Raw genomic sequence first — 16,192 nt, 5'->3', positions numbered from 1 at the left:
ATTTAATTGTATTCTTTTGGATACATTGGGAAGTAAAACCGGAAAAAGTTTGTTCCCTCAGTCAACCAATCAATCAGTTAGTCACTGCTTTTCTAATGGGCAGCTCTGGGTAGCGGAGCTTGGAGATCAGCATGTGAACGGGCTGGCCTTGTCTGTTAGGGATTCGTAATCTCAAGTTCTGGAGCTCCTTTGTCTGCTGCTTGCATGTGTGAGATTCATTTGCGTAGACTTTGGAAGAACAAAATGAAATGAAATTTCTTTTTCTCTCTGAATCTCCATAATGTATTAGACTAATGAAAGTTCCGCCTACTGCTGCGCGGAATGCGTCCTTCCTCTTTCGAACCTCATCTGCCTTCATATTTTTCGAAAAATGATCCTAACGCATATCAGATTGAGGTTTCGGATTGAATGATATTCTTACCGAAGGAGGAGTCGCCGACGCGATATACTGAGACATATCTGCACAAGGCGTAAGACAGGGCTCATCATCATCAGCAGCAGCCTATATATATATATATATATATATATATATATATATATATATGTCCACTGCAGGACGAAGGCCTCTCCCTGCGATCTCCAATTACGCCTGTCTTGCGCTAGCTGATTCCAACTTGCGCCTGCGAATTTCCTAACTTCATCACTCAACTAGGGCTCAAGCAACTTGTAATTCGAAACACGATTAGTGCTCTCCTAATTACTGTGAATAATTTACGCAATCTTACTCAGGCTGAGTGCAATCTGCAGTGTACGGTGTGCGATGGGTATAATGAGCATGCCGTGTGGTGGGTGAAAATGGCCCAAACACGAGAAAACACTTTGAGGCATCTGACGTCACGCTGACGTATACATACCTGCTTAGATGTGTCGAAAAAAAAATTTTTTTTTTTTTTTGAAGACCAGTCAACCCCCTTTCCTTTTTCCTATTCCACATAATAGGCCTTCGAGCCATCCCTCAATAAATACATTTTTTCATCATAAAACCTCTTTTCTCTAATTCAATGTTCAAAGAACTGTTTTCCAGCCTATAAACTTCGCTCATCTAAATACAGGCAAGCGATGATGCTTGTATAGCCTGCATACTTAGTACGAGTTCCAAACGGCGTTTCGTTATAATTGATGGGGTCAGGGTTACTGGAGTTCGCGATTGGAGGGAGGAGAGGGGAAGGAGGTTCGTTCCTTCTTTTTTCCGTGCCTTATATTTGCGCATGTTTCATTAGTCTTCACTATCGAGGTGCAAAAGGACTGTAGCTCTCGGAACCCAACATTACTATCACTTCATCCCAGCAAAACATTCCATGTGGACGTATACATTAATCGGCAGCACGCGAACAGCGTGGCGTACGCATTAACGCAAATAATCAAAGTAACGCGAAAGCGTAATCAGCCGGAGAAAAAGAAATCTAGTAAATCCAGAATTCAGAATAAACATGAAAGCGTGAACGCAAAACAAGAAACGACGGCATTTATGCACTACGGTATGTAATCTATAAGCAAATGTTTATACAAGTCTTCGCGTAGTTTAAGAAGATGCTGATTTGGCACTATTCGGTTTTCGCCTTTCCTGTCTATCTACCGCTTTGTCTTCGCTCGTTTAAGTCTGGTGCCAGCGCTCTCGCCAACCGAGTTGTCAGCGAGGAAAGCGCGCATGCGCCACACATCGGCGCTAAGTGCGCGCGTTGCGAGTTGTTCGCCTGCCTCACAGTGGAGCCCACTTTAAGGCTCCGCAGCCGGCCGCGCTCGCTGTTTTGAGTGCAAAGTTGAGTTGCGCTCGTCTGCGCTGTTCGCCAGTGGAGAAACGAGATAAGTTCCTCTCGGACTTCTTCTCGCGAGCGAAGAAGCGCGACATTATTCCGAGTGCTCTGTGCCGCTCGCGCTGCGCGTTTCCGTAAAACGCATCGAGCTCTCTGTTGTTGTTGTTGTTGTTGTTGTTGTTGTTGTTGTTGTTGTTGTTGTTGTTGTTGTTGTTGGTGTTTTCTTTCAGTCTTTGTTTTTGCTGCTCGTAGGTGTTTCGTTCACAGACGGGCTTTTCAGCCAACGGTCTTTTTATTTTTCTTTCGTTTTTAATTTTGTTCTCGTTCTACACATACTGTCTTGCGTACATGAATTCCCACGGCATTGTCTTCCATCCTTATATTTCTATAGGTATATACGCTTTTCTCATTCTTCGAACTAACCATCACAGAAAGAGCATAACAGCTCCTTCGTTCTCAGTCTCCGCTAATCATTTTATTTCCTTTCCCTCAATCACTTACCCCCAGACAGGCGAATGAACCATTCTTATCACAATACATATTAACTATGTTCGTTGTCTTGTTTACTGCTCCACATTCAACCATTACGCACTGCGTGTGCGGTGGTCAGTGAAACGCAGCAATACCAGACTATGTTACTTCTATCGCAGGTCGGCGGGTCAGGTCAGATTTGAGTATACTGCGCGTCCCAGCTAAGGTTAGCCAAGCTGTTCAAATAAAAAAAAAAGATGATTTAAAAAAAAAAAAACACGGTGCAAGATACAGTTAAGACTGTTGTTCGGTCTTTTAATTTGTTCTTTCGTCAGAGGTCTGTTGCCTGAACTCCGTAGGAACTCCGGCTGGCGCCCAATGGTATCTCGCAGTTCTTTTTTTTTTTTTTTCTTAACCCTTTCTTTTATGTTCTTTTTTTTTTTTCTTGTAACCGCTTGACTAAGGTTAGCTGGGACACCCTGTATACACCCGCCGAGTATTGGTGCACGTGGCTTTAAATCTAGAATCCTTATCAACACTTCTAGCTAACAAACGCGTGTGGGTGCTTATAACCGTGAAGTCATGAAAATAGACCCGTGTTTCCAATTTTTATTGCGAGCGCCATGAACGAGTCAACTAGCTCTGGACCACGGCGTTCCCTTGACGTCGCTGGGCGGAGAATTGGGACGCCTTGGTGCTATCCGTTGGCGATCGACGTGGGCCGCATTCTTATCCCTTTTCTCCTCTCCCTCCTCTCCCCATTTTCTCAGTTTGTATGCGCGTTTTACAGCGAGACTTTACAGCAATATATCGGGCTATATATACTGTGCTAGCGCTCCTGTGTTCGAGTCCTGCCGACGGACAATTTTAATGACTGTTTAATTATTTATAACGCAGTATATACTTTCTTAAAAACGATCACTTTGCAAAGTCACGAAGCCGTTTAAACTCAAAAGGACGAAGTTTAGGCAAATGCATGTGTGCTACCCATGATTCCCATGCTGGCCGAAACTGGCCAGCTGGCAGCTCCCGTAAACTCTAGCGCGACAGTTCCCTCTAGTAATTGTGTGAAACTCTGTGCTCTATGCTACCTCTTTCTTTCTCGAGTGCTTACTCTGGTGGTTCACTTGGGACAAAGTCATCGGCAAAGGTCGAGGTAAAACTGAGAAAGTGGCAAGACAGGCCTATTAATTACAACAAGGGGAAAGATGAAGCTCGCATATGCTGTGTCTCTCTTCTCGATAAGGAACTGCTTTTCTTGGAAAAACTATGTACGTGTGTCTTTTAGCTAATGCGATCTGTGTCATATTTCATTTCGAATGAATGCACCTTGCTTTTTTTTTTTTTAACGAGTGTGTTCACCGTTATTGCGCAACTTCTATCTACATATACTTAAAATCGATTTTTGTTCGGAATAAAATCGAGCTTTCAGTCGGCGCGCTTCCTCCCTTACGTGTCCCATGTCCGCGTCTATTTCGCGCCGTTGAATTACCTACTTGTTCATCCCTTCCTTCTTCAGGTCAGGCTTTGTTGCTGGCGACGTAACGGCGAAACGTCGACAGGCGCGTACTCTGTGACGTCACGCATATGCTTTCAATACGTTGAGAACATGCAAATATATATGCATACAGTGTCGCCGACACGGAGGAGTTGTCCGCTAAGTTCTATTGGGCCCAGGGGTTAACGACCTCGATCGCGCACCTCTCGCTTATAGACTTGTTAGCGCGCCGCACTCAATCGCGCTCTGTATACTCTCTCGCATCACTATAGTTCCGCGCAGCGAGAGCTACCCGTCGCGTCAGCCAACCGCGAAAAGAGAACACGAAGAAGGACTTGCCGATTGTCCGTCGCTGATTGACCCCTGCGCGACGCCGACTGGATGAAAGATTGGCGGAAATGATTCGCGGCGCGCGAGCCCTCGTTCCTGCCTTTTGTGGAAAACTCAGCCGGCTCTCATTACTGGAATGGAAGCTTCTTGGGCTACTTTTTTCGACGTTACGAATGGTAAATCAGGCCGAAAGACGTAGGTGTGACGTAAGCGCGCGCCGGTTTGTCTTGCATCTTCCCGTCGCCTCCGAGTTTCGCTCGCTGTTTTTTTTTTTTTTTCGGTTTCTAATATCGTTGGTGATTGGGTGACGCGTTCAATGCAGCGAAGGCTGGTGCTCGTGTCGGCCAATCACGTAACGACAGCCTGAGCAGTTCTGAGCAGGCGGGACGGTTCGCTCATTGTGCCTCACTGAAGCATCCGCGAAACTTTCATTCATTGTGGAGCGATCAGAGGCGGAACAGTGAAAGCGCCTTTCTTCTGGTTCTCTGTTCTGGTTGGCTAGCACGACCGGTGTGCACCTTTCGGAGCACTGCACTGGAGTAGGCGAAGTGAAGTATAAGGTCAGTAACTTGGTTCAAGCCAGAATTGAGTGTCAGTTCTCGCTCGTGCAGATTGCACGGCACCGCCGGCGCGAGCTGCAGCTGCGCCGCCTCACTGATGAATGCAGGGGGATGCTGCTAATTGTTCCTGCGCGGAAGGCAGCAGCACGGTGAAACGAATAGCGAAGTGCCGCACCTCCTTCCTGGACTTAGTTGAGCAAGGGCTGGCTAATCGAGTGTACGTAGCTGTAGCCTTCGCCGCGCTGCACGGATTTGGTGAGGAGGTGGTGTAAGGACCTTTCTTAACGGCCACGTGCGACGTCGAACGCGGGCCTAATCTCTCCGTTCGCAAATTGGCCGTGAACCGAGCGCGCGTTCGACGGGTGTCGTAAACGCGCGTTATGCTTGCTTCGCCGAGCGCAGCATCGTGGAGGCTTCCCGAGACTAGTCTGTAACGGCAGTGGCCCGCGTACTCGCGCGGAAATCGTGCGAAAGTGGGGAGGGGTGGAATAAAGGCAAGCGGCGAGAACGATAAGGCTGAGCTGTTCCTTCTGAGCACTAAGAGGTTCGTTCGAGAGGCGGGGCACAGCCATATTTATGCAGTTTAGTCGCCAAGCGCGCGCCAGGACGCCAAAGAGCGGCCGTCTTTATGTGCGATCGGATCGCAGTCTTTGTCGTTTTCGCTTCCACGCGTTTCGTGCGCGGAGTCTCGTTCCCGGATGCTTGTTTCCGAGGGAGTTGCTCTTCCCTGGCTACCTGAAAATAACCGTGCCGGTCGCGTTGTTTTCCAGTAACATTTGCAGCGCCGCTCACTCGGATTTCGAAGGCCAAGTCGCCCTGTTCGAGCACGGTCAGACCGCTTCGACGATCACGTGCCATCGTGGTAACCATTACCACCGACGTTTGCATAGTGTTACATGAGAAAGTATGTACGAGCTCGCGATTTACAGAGCCGCGCTGTGAATCGCATGCAGTACATATGAAAGGAGTACTGTAACATCATTCCTCCTGGCTTTCTTTTTTTTCTTCTTCTTCCTGGTTGATTGAGCTGTAGCGCGAGTAATCATAACATGAATCTTCAATTCATTCAGCAAAATAAAGGGGTGGGTTACCGGGGGAATATGGGCATTTAGTTAAATTTAACCATTCAAAAAACGTGCAGCGTGGCGTCGGACTTCAGATGACGTCGCGGCGATCGGAAGTGGCGACGCGGGCGGAAGTCGTGTAACTCCGCGGCTGTGTGCCTGACGCCTTCTTTCCGCCGTGTCTTTGGGGGCTGCTTTACCATTCGTATACAGTCGTACCAACTAACCCGCGTTTCCATCGTAGTCGATGTACACTTGGCAGTTTCCATTGAAAGCACAAAGAATAAGTATGTACTGTCCTTCCGCACGATCGCTTTCTTCCTATAGCGGTCGCAGACTTGTTGTGTTCGATCGATAACTTCCGGGTCGGTATAACCCCCCCCCCCCCCCTCATTCTCTCTTCCGCTACCCTTTGCGTGCGAATTCGCGCGTGTGTGTTTCCCGCGAACTTCAGCCGCCTGCATATGCGCCCTCCGCGCTCCTCCTCCTCCGACCCAACTCCACCTTCGTATAGTTTCGATTTCCGAGCATCGACCGCCGCCATAGCCGTCGGCCACCTCGCTGCATTGCACCGCACGAAAAACTACGGCGCCGTTGGATCCGAGTGTTGTATTCCACACTGCGCCCCCCCCCCCCCCCCTCTTTTCCCGTGTTTTTCTTCACGTGTACTCGCGCCAACCCCCTGCCGTGTAGCGGAGCCTAGGCCTCTGTGTCAGCCAGCCAATCAGTAAGGAGAGACGGCTGCGTGTTCTGAGAAGGGCTCGTCCATTGTGCGCCATCATGCACGCCGTGCCGTCGCCGTCGTTCCATCGTTCTCATTCTTTCGTTGTCATGCGCCGGATCCGCGTGTTCGAGCCATACCGTAGCCGATGGCTCTTTCATCGGCATAAGCATAGACCTTCCATCAAGATCACACTTTTGCACAGGATGAAAGTAAGCACAATTGTACTCATCCCCGTTAGTTGTAGGACACTTCGTTAACCACTTCGCTGGAGCTTCGCTTCACATATAGACTCAACACGTGCATTGGATCTGCGTAATTATACAGATTTTCGCACCTCCTTAATTGGTTTGGTGTTCCCGCTGTATTTGCCCATTATAGCCTCCATCGTCCTTTGCATGTTCATGCGCGAGTCGCCGATATACGCCGGATGTTGCTGCGTTCGATTTTTGAAGCGCGGGAAAAATAACTGCCACTGTCTGCTTAGCCGCTGTCTTTATTGCATGTGGCAGATCAATGGATCAATCGCGGTGAACGCGGCATTTGGAAGGTGCTGCCGACCTCTCCATGTTCGGCGTTGTTTCCTTTCAGCGACAGCGCTATTGTATTTCGAAGGAAAATAAATGGACCTAAATTACCCCTTTGACATTTCAGGTTACACACGAGTCTTAATAATTGACGCACTTTAACGTCCCATATTCGCTATGGACTGCAAGGAACGCCGCAGTTAAAAGGCCCCGGATTAATTTTCGCGACCTTCTAGTGTGTTCTCTTGCGCGTTCAAAATATGTGTGCGTACCGCCTTTCCTATGCCCGTCGCAGTGCTTCTGCTGCCGCCTACAACTTGATCCTAAGTGCGAGGCTTCACCACTGTATTATACGGACTATAGTTAAATTTATTTCATATTAAAATCTGCTCGCTATTCCCATTAACGAGATATCGAACACCAGATGACAAGTAGCGTTGCTAGTGACATTTCGCGACTCTATGTTCAAACACAACGTGATAGTAGTAGTTCTTCGTTACAATAGTGTCCTCGCTGTAACAAAAAAAAAAAAAAAAAAAAAGAAATGGAAAGTTTATGAAGTACCCTAGGAATGCTAATCGGCATTAAAAACCGCAACTGCAAGCTAATCATTGTCTCTGCCTACGTCTATTACACCAACAGTAAGTAGATCATAATCATTGCCGTTAGTTTTGTGGGCTCTAGTCGAGCTCAGCATCACTATAGATGGTACCGCCAGCACTTCGCGCCTCCAGTATTCTCCGCGTAAGCGGTACGAGTAAACGGATTTGCCTTCGGCTATAGCTCGCGCATGCGTTCCTGGTGCCTCTGTTTGTCGTTGCGCGTATCGCTTCTGTAAAACTCCGTTCTTCCTATATTCCGCAGGGCTGCAACAACCATCGTGATAACGTTCAGCGTATGCGTGCATGCAGTTTCATGTGATAGCCGGCGTGGTAATGGAGTTTATGATGCGAATGTCGCCGCGGTACTCAAGCTTTCCTTGATTAAAGCTTTTATATCGGATACATGCGGTGCACAACGTGGAACTACCGCGTATGGTACATCAGTGAAAATCGGTACATCGGAGTTTCAGGTACTCCCGGGTAACGACAATAAATCGTTCTATGTAAGCACAATACGTACGTGCCAGCGTGCAAAATAACTATGGGGTGGCATAGCGGTACACCTTCATTGCGACGTGGACATGCTACCCGTGTAAATAGTGCAAATTAGCATTCGCTTATCTGAAAGTGCGTAATTATCAAAGCAATTGTATGCCTTATCAGTGTATGAATGAAATTGGCAGTTCAGAGGCGAACACAGTTTTGGCCACTTAAAGTGCAGGATACGTCAATTATACAATAACATGGAAAATTAATTAGATTCATAATGCAGTAGCTTAGTTAACATTAACTTACACGGAAACATTCGTTTTATTTCATTAGTTTTCACAGCAGCCATAAGCGACATGTTCGTAGAAAGCGGGGATGAGTAATCAGTCATGGTCAGGCCACGCAGCACAAGCCATACCTGTACATGGTGTGCAAATGTGTTTTTATTGTAGTAAGCAGATCTTTCGATTTCTTATTTATCGTTTTGTTCTCTACGAGAGAAACAATGCGCCAACTACTGCAATAACTACAGCTAAGCGAAACAGCAGTCACGTTGCGCAAATCTTGAATGTAAAATAGACAACAGGAACGCAAAAGTAGCGGGAAAGGTTTGCCACAGATTCGTAGTGCATGCTCGCGAGAAAATGCAAAGCTTGATTTTAGGTTCGCTTGCTCTCTGGACTGTAAAGTGCGTGCAGAGTTTGCGCCTTCGCCGAACGAACAACAATGAGAAAGTGCATGCGCGCCGGCTGCACATTTATCCGCATGTACAGCGGCAACAGCTGATCGAGCAAGTCGGTGCGCTGCTGCGGGCCATGTTAAACGTGCCAAACTGAGCAGGTTGTAAGATTTCGGCAATCCTGGCGAGGCCAGCGTGACGTATCCAACTTCGCCGGCCGCTGTCTCGCACGCTTGAAACGCCGGACTATCTATCCGCGCCTTCACAGTGAATCAAAGCAGCAGAAACGTGCTTGTACTTTTCCGACAATCCGACAGTGCACGAGTACTTCGTTTCCACAACCAATGGGTTCAAGAATACATCGGTGATTTTCATCAGAATCTCGTGCGGGTCCGCTGTCACGCCAGATGTTTGCACACACCGTGCCACCATTTCAGCCTCATTACCCACTGTGCCTCTCTCAGATCGGCTAAAATGACTTGGTCGGCGTAAGCTACCCGCTTTCCTTCCACAAAACAGTGCATACTGGCATCACAATGGACAAAAATCATCAAACTACAGTGTACTGTACATCCAACACAGCGGTTGCGGCGATAGGGGGACCTCCGTATAGCCGCCATGTTGCACAGTGTAGCCAGACGCGGTCAGTTTTCGCAGCGCCCCCTGCAGTTCATTTGAGTTGCGAATAGCTCGCGCATGCGTTCCTGGTGCCTCTGTTTGTCGTTGCGCGTATCGCTTCTGTAAAACTCCGTTCTTCCTATATTCCGCAGGGCTGCAACAACCCGATGGTGGTGAAGTTCGCCGACACGCAGAAGGAGAAGGAGCAGAAGCGTCAGCAGCAGGTCATGACGAACCTGTGGACCATGGCCAACTTCGTCAACCTCGGCACCGTCACGCCCCAGTACCTCGCCGTGAGTGCTTCTCGATTTACTCCTCCTCCTCCGAAAGCGCGGAGAACCTCGTAACTAATCTCCAGTGTATCTTGAGCGTGATGGCGCCGCTGACGTCACCGCATCAGCGTGACGCTTCGCGATTCCCTCGCTGTAACCTCGGCCTAAGAGAGGGAGAGAGAGAAATAAAACGGCCACGTTAACTAGGGGATATCTCCGGTTCACCACGCCTTACTGGAGGCAGGGAAAATGGGTATGTAAGATGGGGGAAAAAAAGAAATAAAAGAAGCCAAGGAGATGCGAATGAACAGTATATAGGATTGTCGAAGTGTATTCTCCGGGGTCGCCTGTTAAATTGGTTATGACGGTTACTAATCAAAGTTCATTTAGTATTTCTCTTTAGTACCCCTTTAAAGGGCGGAAGTTTATGGGTTAAGGTAAAGTCTAAAACATTCCAATGCTTTAATTGTGCCGCGACCGCTTACGGCTCCGGTCGGCCGGCGCCAGGTCTGGTCGGCGGTTCGCAGTCATAGAAAGCGGTCCACACGCTACGCGTTCGCACGCTGTTTTCTCGCCACGTTGCGGTATAGTTGTCGCTGTGATGTGCGGTCGCCGTGGGAACAGATTGCCATTGCAGCTGAAGTTTGCACAATGTAGACGATATTTGACTGTTGCAGCATTGCAAACGTCGGAAACAGTCGCTCGTATCTCGTTGCATCGCGATACCATGGCCACCAAAGGGGCGAGACAAGCGTTGTTGTCCAGAAAGCATTGGGGATTTACAAGCACGCGGCGGTAGACCAGTAGGCGAACGGTAGAAATTTGTAAGAGGGTCCGGGGATCGACCTGCGATCCGTGGAAGAAGTGCACGTTACTTGAATTTCTCCTCCCACACAAAAGGCGGGCTTGTGAGTTAGTCGGTCTATCCATGTGTGAGTTTATGTAAAAGGGATCCGGGCAAGCTCTCTATACACCGACGTTTGACTCGATACGTTCCAATGGTTTCGTCTTAATGAATCCGTGTATGCATATAGCGCATAACGCTGTTTTCAACAGAGTAAACTGTAATCTGAGCACTGTCAGTAGTGTCAGTTAAGAATCCAACACTTTATGCGGCGAACTTGTGGCCAGAATGACAAACAACACTCAAATCAAAACGCTAGTGGCGAGTGCATGCAGTTGTACGTCGTCGAATTTTAACTAATGGGTTGAGGCCGTCAAATATATATTTACACGTGTATCGCGGTACATTCTGAAGTTAGTCGTTTGTTTACGCTTACACTATAGAAAATGTACGACAATATTCGCGTAGTGCGCACGCTCTGATTAGACGGGACTCTTTCGCTATTAAGCCGGCGACAACATTCAAGAAATTTCGCATACCGTAGGCGCGTCTCGTGCCAGGCGTTGACTGAATAAGAATGGTCATCCGGTGAAAAACGGCTCAAGCAGTACTAACTTGATATCCCGAATGTGGATTCTTCTGCACCGGCATAAAGCAAGACAGTGTGCGTACCTCCCCTCCCTCCAGTCTTTTCGGAACACGAGATCCGAGTAACATCTAAATTTCGTCGCAGCCGATAGACGCAGGTCCTTCAACCGAAAGGTAGAGCTGATATACTTATCCGTAGAATCATCACGTTCCTGACACGCTCTGTGGTGAAGTCGCGAGAAAGTTTAACGTATTCTGATCTTCCTTGCTACGAAATATTCTGAGGGCGGCTGTACGTACGCATAACACCATTTCACCCGGGAGAATTCGGTCTGTGGTTGTAGTACCGTTCCGTTGTGAATTTCGGGATGCGTTCAGCTCCGTTTGACCTGTTGCGCTGCTCGTCGGCAACTTCGGCCGCCCCCTGTGTAGTGAATGGAACTCGCGTCGCGTCGTATATATGCCTCCGGGGCACTGTCTTCGACCAGGAATTGTCGCTCGCCTTTCCCTCAGAGCCGGTCTCGCTCTTGTTGCTCATTGATTTCCCTTCTATGTTTATCGCTTTTCTCTGCGATTACCGTTCGATCGATGCTTTGCACCGTTCTTTCTCTTCACCTTTCAGCGTGGAAACACTACGGACGGCTCCGTACTTGGATTTCTTTTTTTACCATTCTTTGTTCCAATCTTTTGTTCTTTTCTTGCTCGTTATATCTTCCTTCTATAAAGTTCCTTCCTGTTCACTGCGCCCTTTCACGTGTTCTCCATGGTCGCGCTCCCCTCATCCGACGACTGCGCCCCCTAGGCAGAATGTGTCACCTTGGCAGTACGTCACTCTGGCGCTGCAATCGTTCAATCAGTCGCTGTGGAAATCAAGGGTACATGGATTTGTCTAATCTTGGTGCTTGTGGCTTGAGATGTTCATGTTTACTAGCGTTATATTTCTAAACTTCCAATGAAATATTTTATTTAGCAATTAGGCCTTTTTTGTGTGTGCTAATGGTAATTGTTAAATTGCTGCGGTTATGATGCAATACTTTGCTTGCAAATGATCAATTTGCAAAGGTACGAAGCAGTTGACAAGCCTGATACACGAAGTTTAGACGAATACGTGTACTTACCCACGATTTTCATGTCATACTGCAGATTTCCTAGATGCTGTAGCGCCAATGTTCTTAGTAGTGCTTGTAGGAAACTCTGTGGGTTTTTCGACTGACCTCCGAGACCGGGTGACGTGCAGCCGGCGCCTGTAGCCGGGGATCTCGAAGACCATGGCTTTGTAGTTGTGTGCTTTAAAACGGTCTGTAGTTCCACGCGCCGCCGCGTTTCGCAAGGTGCCGGCGTCACACCGTGGCCTGCGGGCATTGTACGAGGTTTCGTGGACGCAACATCGAAGCTATCCCTAGGTGCGACGCACTATGCGTACGGGTGGTGTCAAAAACCCGGCGTCTATTACGTGTTTCCGGCTCCCGCAATCGCGTCCGGCGCATTCAGCCAACAAAAGCATAGCCTTTGAGATCCGCATTTTAAATTCAGAGGGCGCCACCCTGTGGGCCGTACATTTGGACGTGATTTAAATAAAACAGCGCAACTTTCACGCAGACCGTAGGGCGGGAGGACACACACAAGCGCCGAACTCGCAGCTAATTTTTATTCAGAAAGTAACGACACATATGTGGAAAGCTTATCACAGTGCAAGAATACCCCACAACAGAGAAAACCTTCCTTTTTTGCACATGACGCACCGTTTGGCATGCACATACCATCAACGCGTTGGCACTTGTCAAGTATACTGTATTTATCATGTATGTATTCATGGATGGCTGATGTATTTGTCTTGTGGTTTCTGAATGTGGCAGTCTTCAATGATCCGAGATTTGGACAGCTGGCCACTGTTCTCGCCGACATCCTGTGACAATGAAGGGAAAGCTGCCGAGGTCAGAGGCGCGTTACGGCGCTCTAGAAAGTAGTCCCATATACTCATTTGCGTTTGGTTAATCTGTGTTTAAAAAAATTCTTATTCTCTATAACACTCGTATTAAGCAAGTGTAACACACCACGCAGCATTATATTTGATTTTTTCCGGAAGAGCTAAATCGCCGCAAGTAGCAAGCTTCCCTTTATTCAGTGTGTGTTTAGAGAAATCGAAACAGAAAGCGTTGTCAAATTCTGCCGGTCTGCTTGGCGCACTGACACACCCATTAACGGCGGCGACAGTCACATAGCTCACGTGTTGTTACGGGACACCTTTAAATTCACGAATCGTACATAACCTACCGGGAGGAAATTTCGCATCCGAAAAGCAGAAACGTCTCATCCATAGAAAGATATACAACTTCTTACTTTGACTGTCTATCATCATGTAAAAATCGACGAGAAGCGCTAAGTTAAAATATATTAAGCAGCTCGTTTACGACCACGTAACTCTTCAGCGAGAAGAAATGTCGAAATTCTTTAAGCTGAAGATGACAGCGCGTTTTTCATTAGGTTAGTCGGGATTAGGCCGCTGATTAGTCTAAGCCTCATTGCTATTCAACAACAACGATATTCCGTTTACGTAACAAGCCCCTCACTATATTTTCTGTGCAACGCCACGAATAACTCGGCCTTCTGGAAAGCAAGCATACGATATCGACTGCAAACAAAGCCGAAGAGCGTCGGAACCTGGTAAAAACAAACAAAGAAAACAATTTCTTCGCATCCATCGCGTGCGTCCTGGAATTGAAACATCAGTGCGCACTTGCGTGGGCAGGCAACCGCAGTGTGCATTTAATCTTGCATACGCGGCGCCGAGTCACGCAGGCTCTTTCTTTCTTTCTTTCTTTCTTTCTTTCTTTCTTTCTTTATTTATTTATTTATTTATTTATTTATTTATTTATTTATTTATTTACGACCCACCCCGGTAGCTCAGTGTCTGTGGCGTTTCGCTGCTGAGCGCGAGGTTGTCGGTTCGATTCGCCGGCGCGGCGGCCACATTTCGATGGGCATGAAATGCCAAAGCACTCGCGTAAACGGTAAACGAGCGTAATCAGTAAACGATTGTATACTTCCATTATACACAAATAAAATATTGATCCAGATCGACTTTATTGTTTCGCAGGTAGTCAGAATTAATCCGTGACCCTCCACTACAGCGTGCCACAAACGCCGCAATTTAGTGGATTTTTCCCCCTCACTTTCTCTTCTTTTATTTTTTTTTTCTATCAGCGCGGACACACGAAACATTACCGTTTTTAAATTCTAACCTGGGGTCACCGTTCATATTGGCGCATCGTGTACCCGACGGCATCGCCTCGAGTTCGAAACCATTGCCGTAGCCTAAGAGGCTTGAGAAGTCGACGGAAGCCAACGGTTTTCCTCGTTCTGTCGACTACTATTTAACATAAAATCGTTGCTTCGTCTTTGTCCTTGGAGTGTATTCATCTGCTTCTATTGCTCGAAGTCCGCTTCTTTACCTTAGTCAAGCTAGCCTGCGCATGGTGGTGTTTATAAGAGAACCTTATGACGGCCGGGCCAGAGCGAAAGCGTCGTTCGCACCTGCCTACACTCCTTGATTGCCGTTACGTCGTCTTTCTCCGCCGCCGCGGCTCTTCTTCTCACCTCTTTTCATTTTGTCAATTTCTCTCCTCTCGCGTCGTTTACTCTTTAGTTATCCTTCGTTTTATTTTTTCGTCCCCATTTCGCTCCATTACAGCGGTTCTCCCCTTTTTCTCCCCAGTCTGCACCATTCTCCGCGTTGTTCCCTTGCGTAAAAGTCGTCCCTGCTCGTTAGGGGAGCGCGCCGCTCGCCGGCGATTGGCCGCACTTTGTGAAACGAGTTTGGGGACGCCTCCGGCAGATGTCACCCCGCAGCGAGCGACTCGGCGACGACGACGTTAGGGTGCTAAATTGCGTTGTAATGAGTTCCCCGGAAGCAACAGTGAGAAAAAAAAAAGGAAAGAATGTGATGGAAGCAGGGAAAGGTATAGAGAGCCTCTCAGGTCGCTCTGTTCGTGCGGACGCTCCGGCAGCTATATACGAAACCTGACAGTGAACGAGTAAAAATTTCGGGGCCGAGTGACAAAAAAAGACAGGACGCCGTCGGTGATGAAGGCATTGTAGGAGAAATTGTGTTCGAAGCGGCTGCCGCGAGATTGCTCTGCCTGGTCCTTTCATTTCACCGCACTCGATCACTTTGGAGAGTTCTTTTTGGGGAAGTTACAGGCAAAGCCGCGCAGCTTACAGGGAATTCTTATAAGAGGACCTGATTTGGCGTTTTCTTCTTTCCTGCGTAGTTCTCGCACGCGTTTATTTCTGACCTTAGTAAAGCTTTCGCTTCTTTTTTTTTCTGCACGGAGTATTGCTACGCGACATTTCTTTCTCCTTCTCTGCTGTTGGCACCCGAGAGTGATCGAGAGGACTGAGCGGTAGAGAAACGTGTTCGGAGGTTCTAATAAAGAAGGGCGTTTGTGAACTCGAGCTCCCGCCAAAGGACACAGAAGTAACACCATGATGGCGATATGTTTATGCAAACTGACTTTCCAGAAGAGTTATGATGATGGTGGGAGTAACTAAGATCGCATTCCTTTCTCCTTTTGACGTTGTCAACGTGCCCTGACTGGCGAACACCTGCCTTGCGGATAGCAGCCGTCATTTCAGATTCCGTTTTTTTTTTTTTTTGTCATCTTCAAAACGTGGCGCGCGCGCGCGGCTAAACCTCGTTGCGTTTTCTTCTTTCCCCGTATTCCCCCCCAAAAAGTGTTCGCGAGATATGTGCGCGCCGTCCCACGCCTTTCTTCCCTCTCGATTTCGCGTTCCGAGCCCAAAATCACTCCCGCACAGCCGGCGGCGTGTCTGACGCGATTCGCCATCTTCATTCAGCGCTCCCCATTTTCCTTCTTTTTTTCCCAAAAAGGGGGCAGCCAGCTCCTCGGGACCGACCAAATGGGGCCGAACAGACGTGGGAGAAATTCCCGACGCCTGCCGCCACTACGCCAGCTTTGCTCCTCAATGGGGAAGAACCCCATCCCTCGCTCCCAACGCTTTCGCTCCCTTCCTCAGCTTTGCTCCCCAGAGCCGTGCGGGGAAAATCGCATTCCAACGTGACCCGAGCAACCCCTCCCGCGCTATCTCGGCGTCCTCGTGTTCTCACTGTACACACGTCGTTTTTACATCACGTGAGGCTGCGCACACCTTTCG

The 16,192-nt window shown here is 48.2% G+C and overlaps 1 protein-coding gene across 12 annotated transcripts in view; it reads left to right on the top strand.

Annotated features, from left to right (window-relative positions):
* The window catches only part of LOC119464516 (CUGBP Elav-like family member 2), a 521,231-nt gene that overhangs the window by 442,961 nt on the left and 62,078 nt on the right, over window positions 1-16,192 (top strand). For all 12 annotated transcript variants that reach the window (XM_049655498.1, XM_049655499.1, XM_049655493.1 and 9 more), the window contains one exon: window positions 9,466-9,606. In XM_049655498.1, coding sequence (XP_049511455.1) covers window positions 9,466-9,606 — 141 coding nt within the window. The remainder of the gene's footprint in view (window positions 1-9,465; window positions 9,607-16,192) is intronic.

Source organism: Dermacentor silvarum, chromosome 9, assembly GCF_013339745.2.
Source record: "Dermacentor silvarum isolate Dsil-2018 chromosome 9, BIME_Dsil_1.4, whole genome shotgun sequence".
NCBI classification, from domain to species: domain Eukaryota; kingdom Metazoa; phylum Arthropoda; class Arachnida; order Ixodida; family Ixodidae; genus Dermacentor; species Dermacentor silvarum.
The sequence above is the reverse complement of the archived record's forward strand: the minus strand, read 5'-3'. Positions and strand labels throughout refer to the sequence as shown.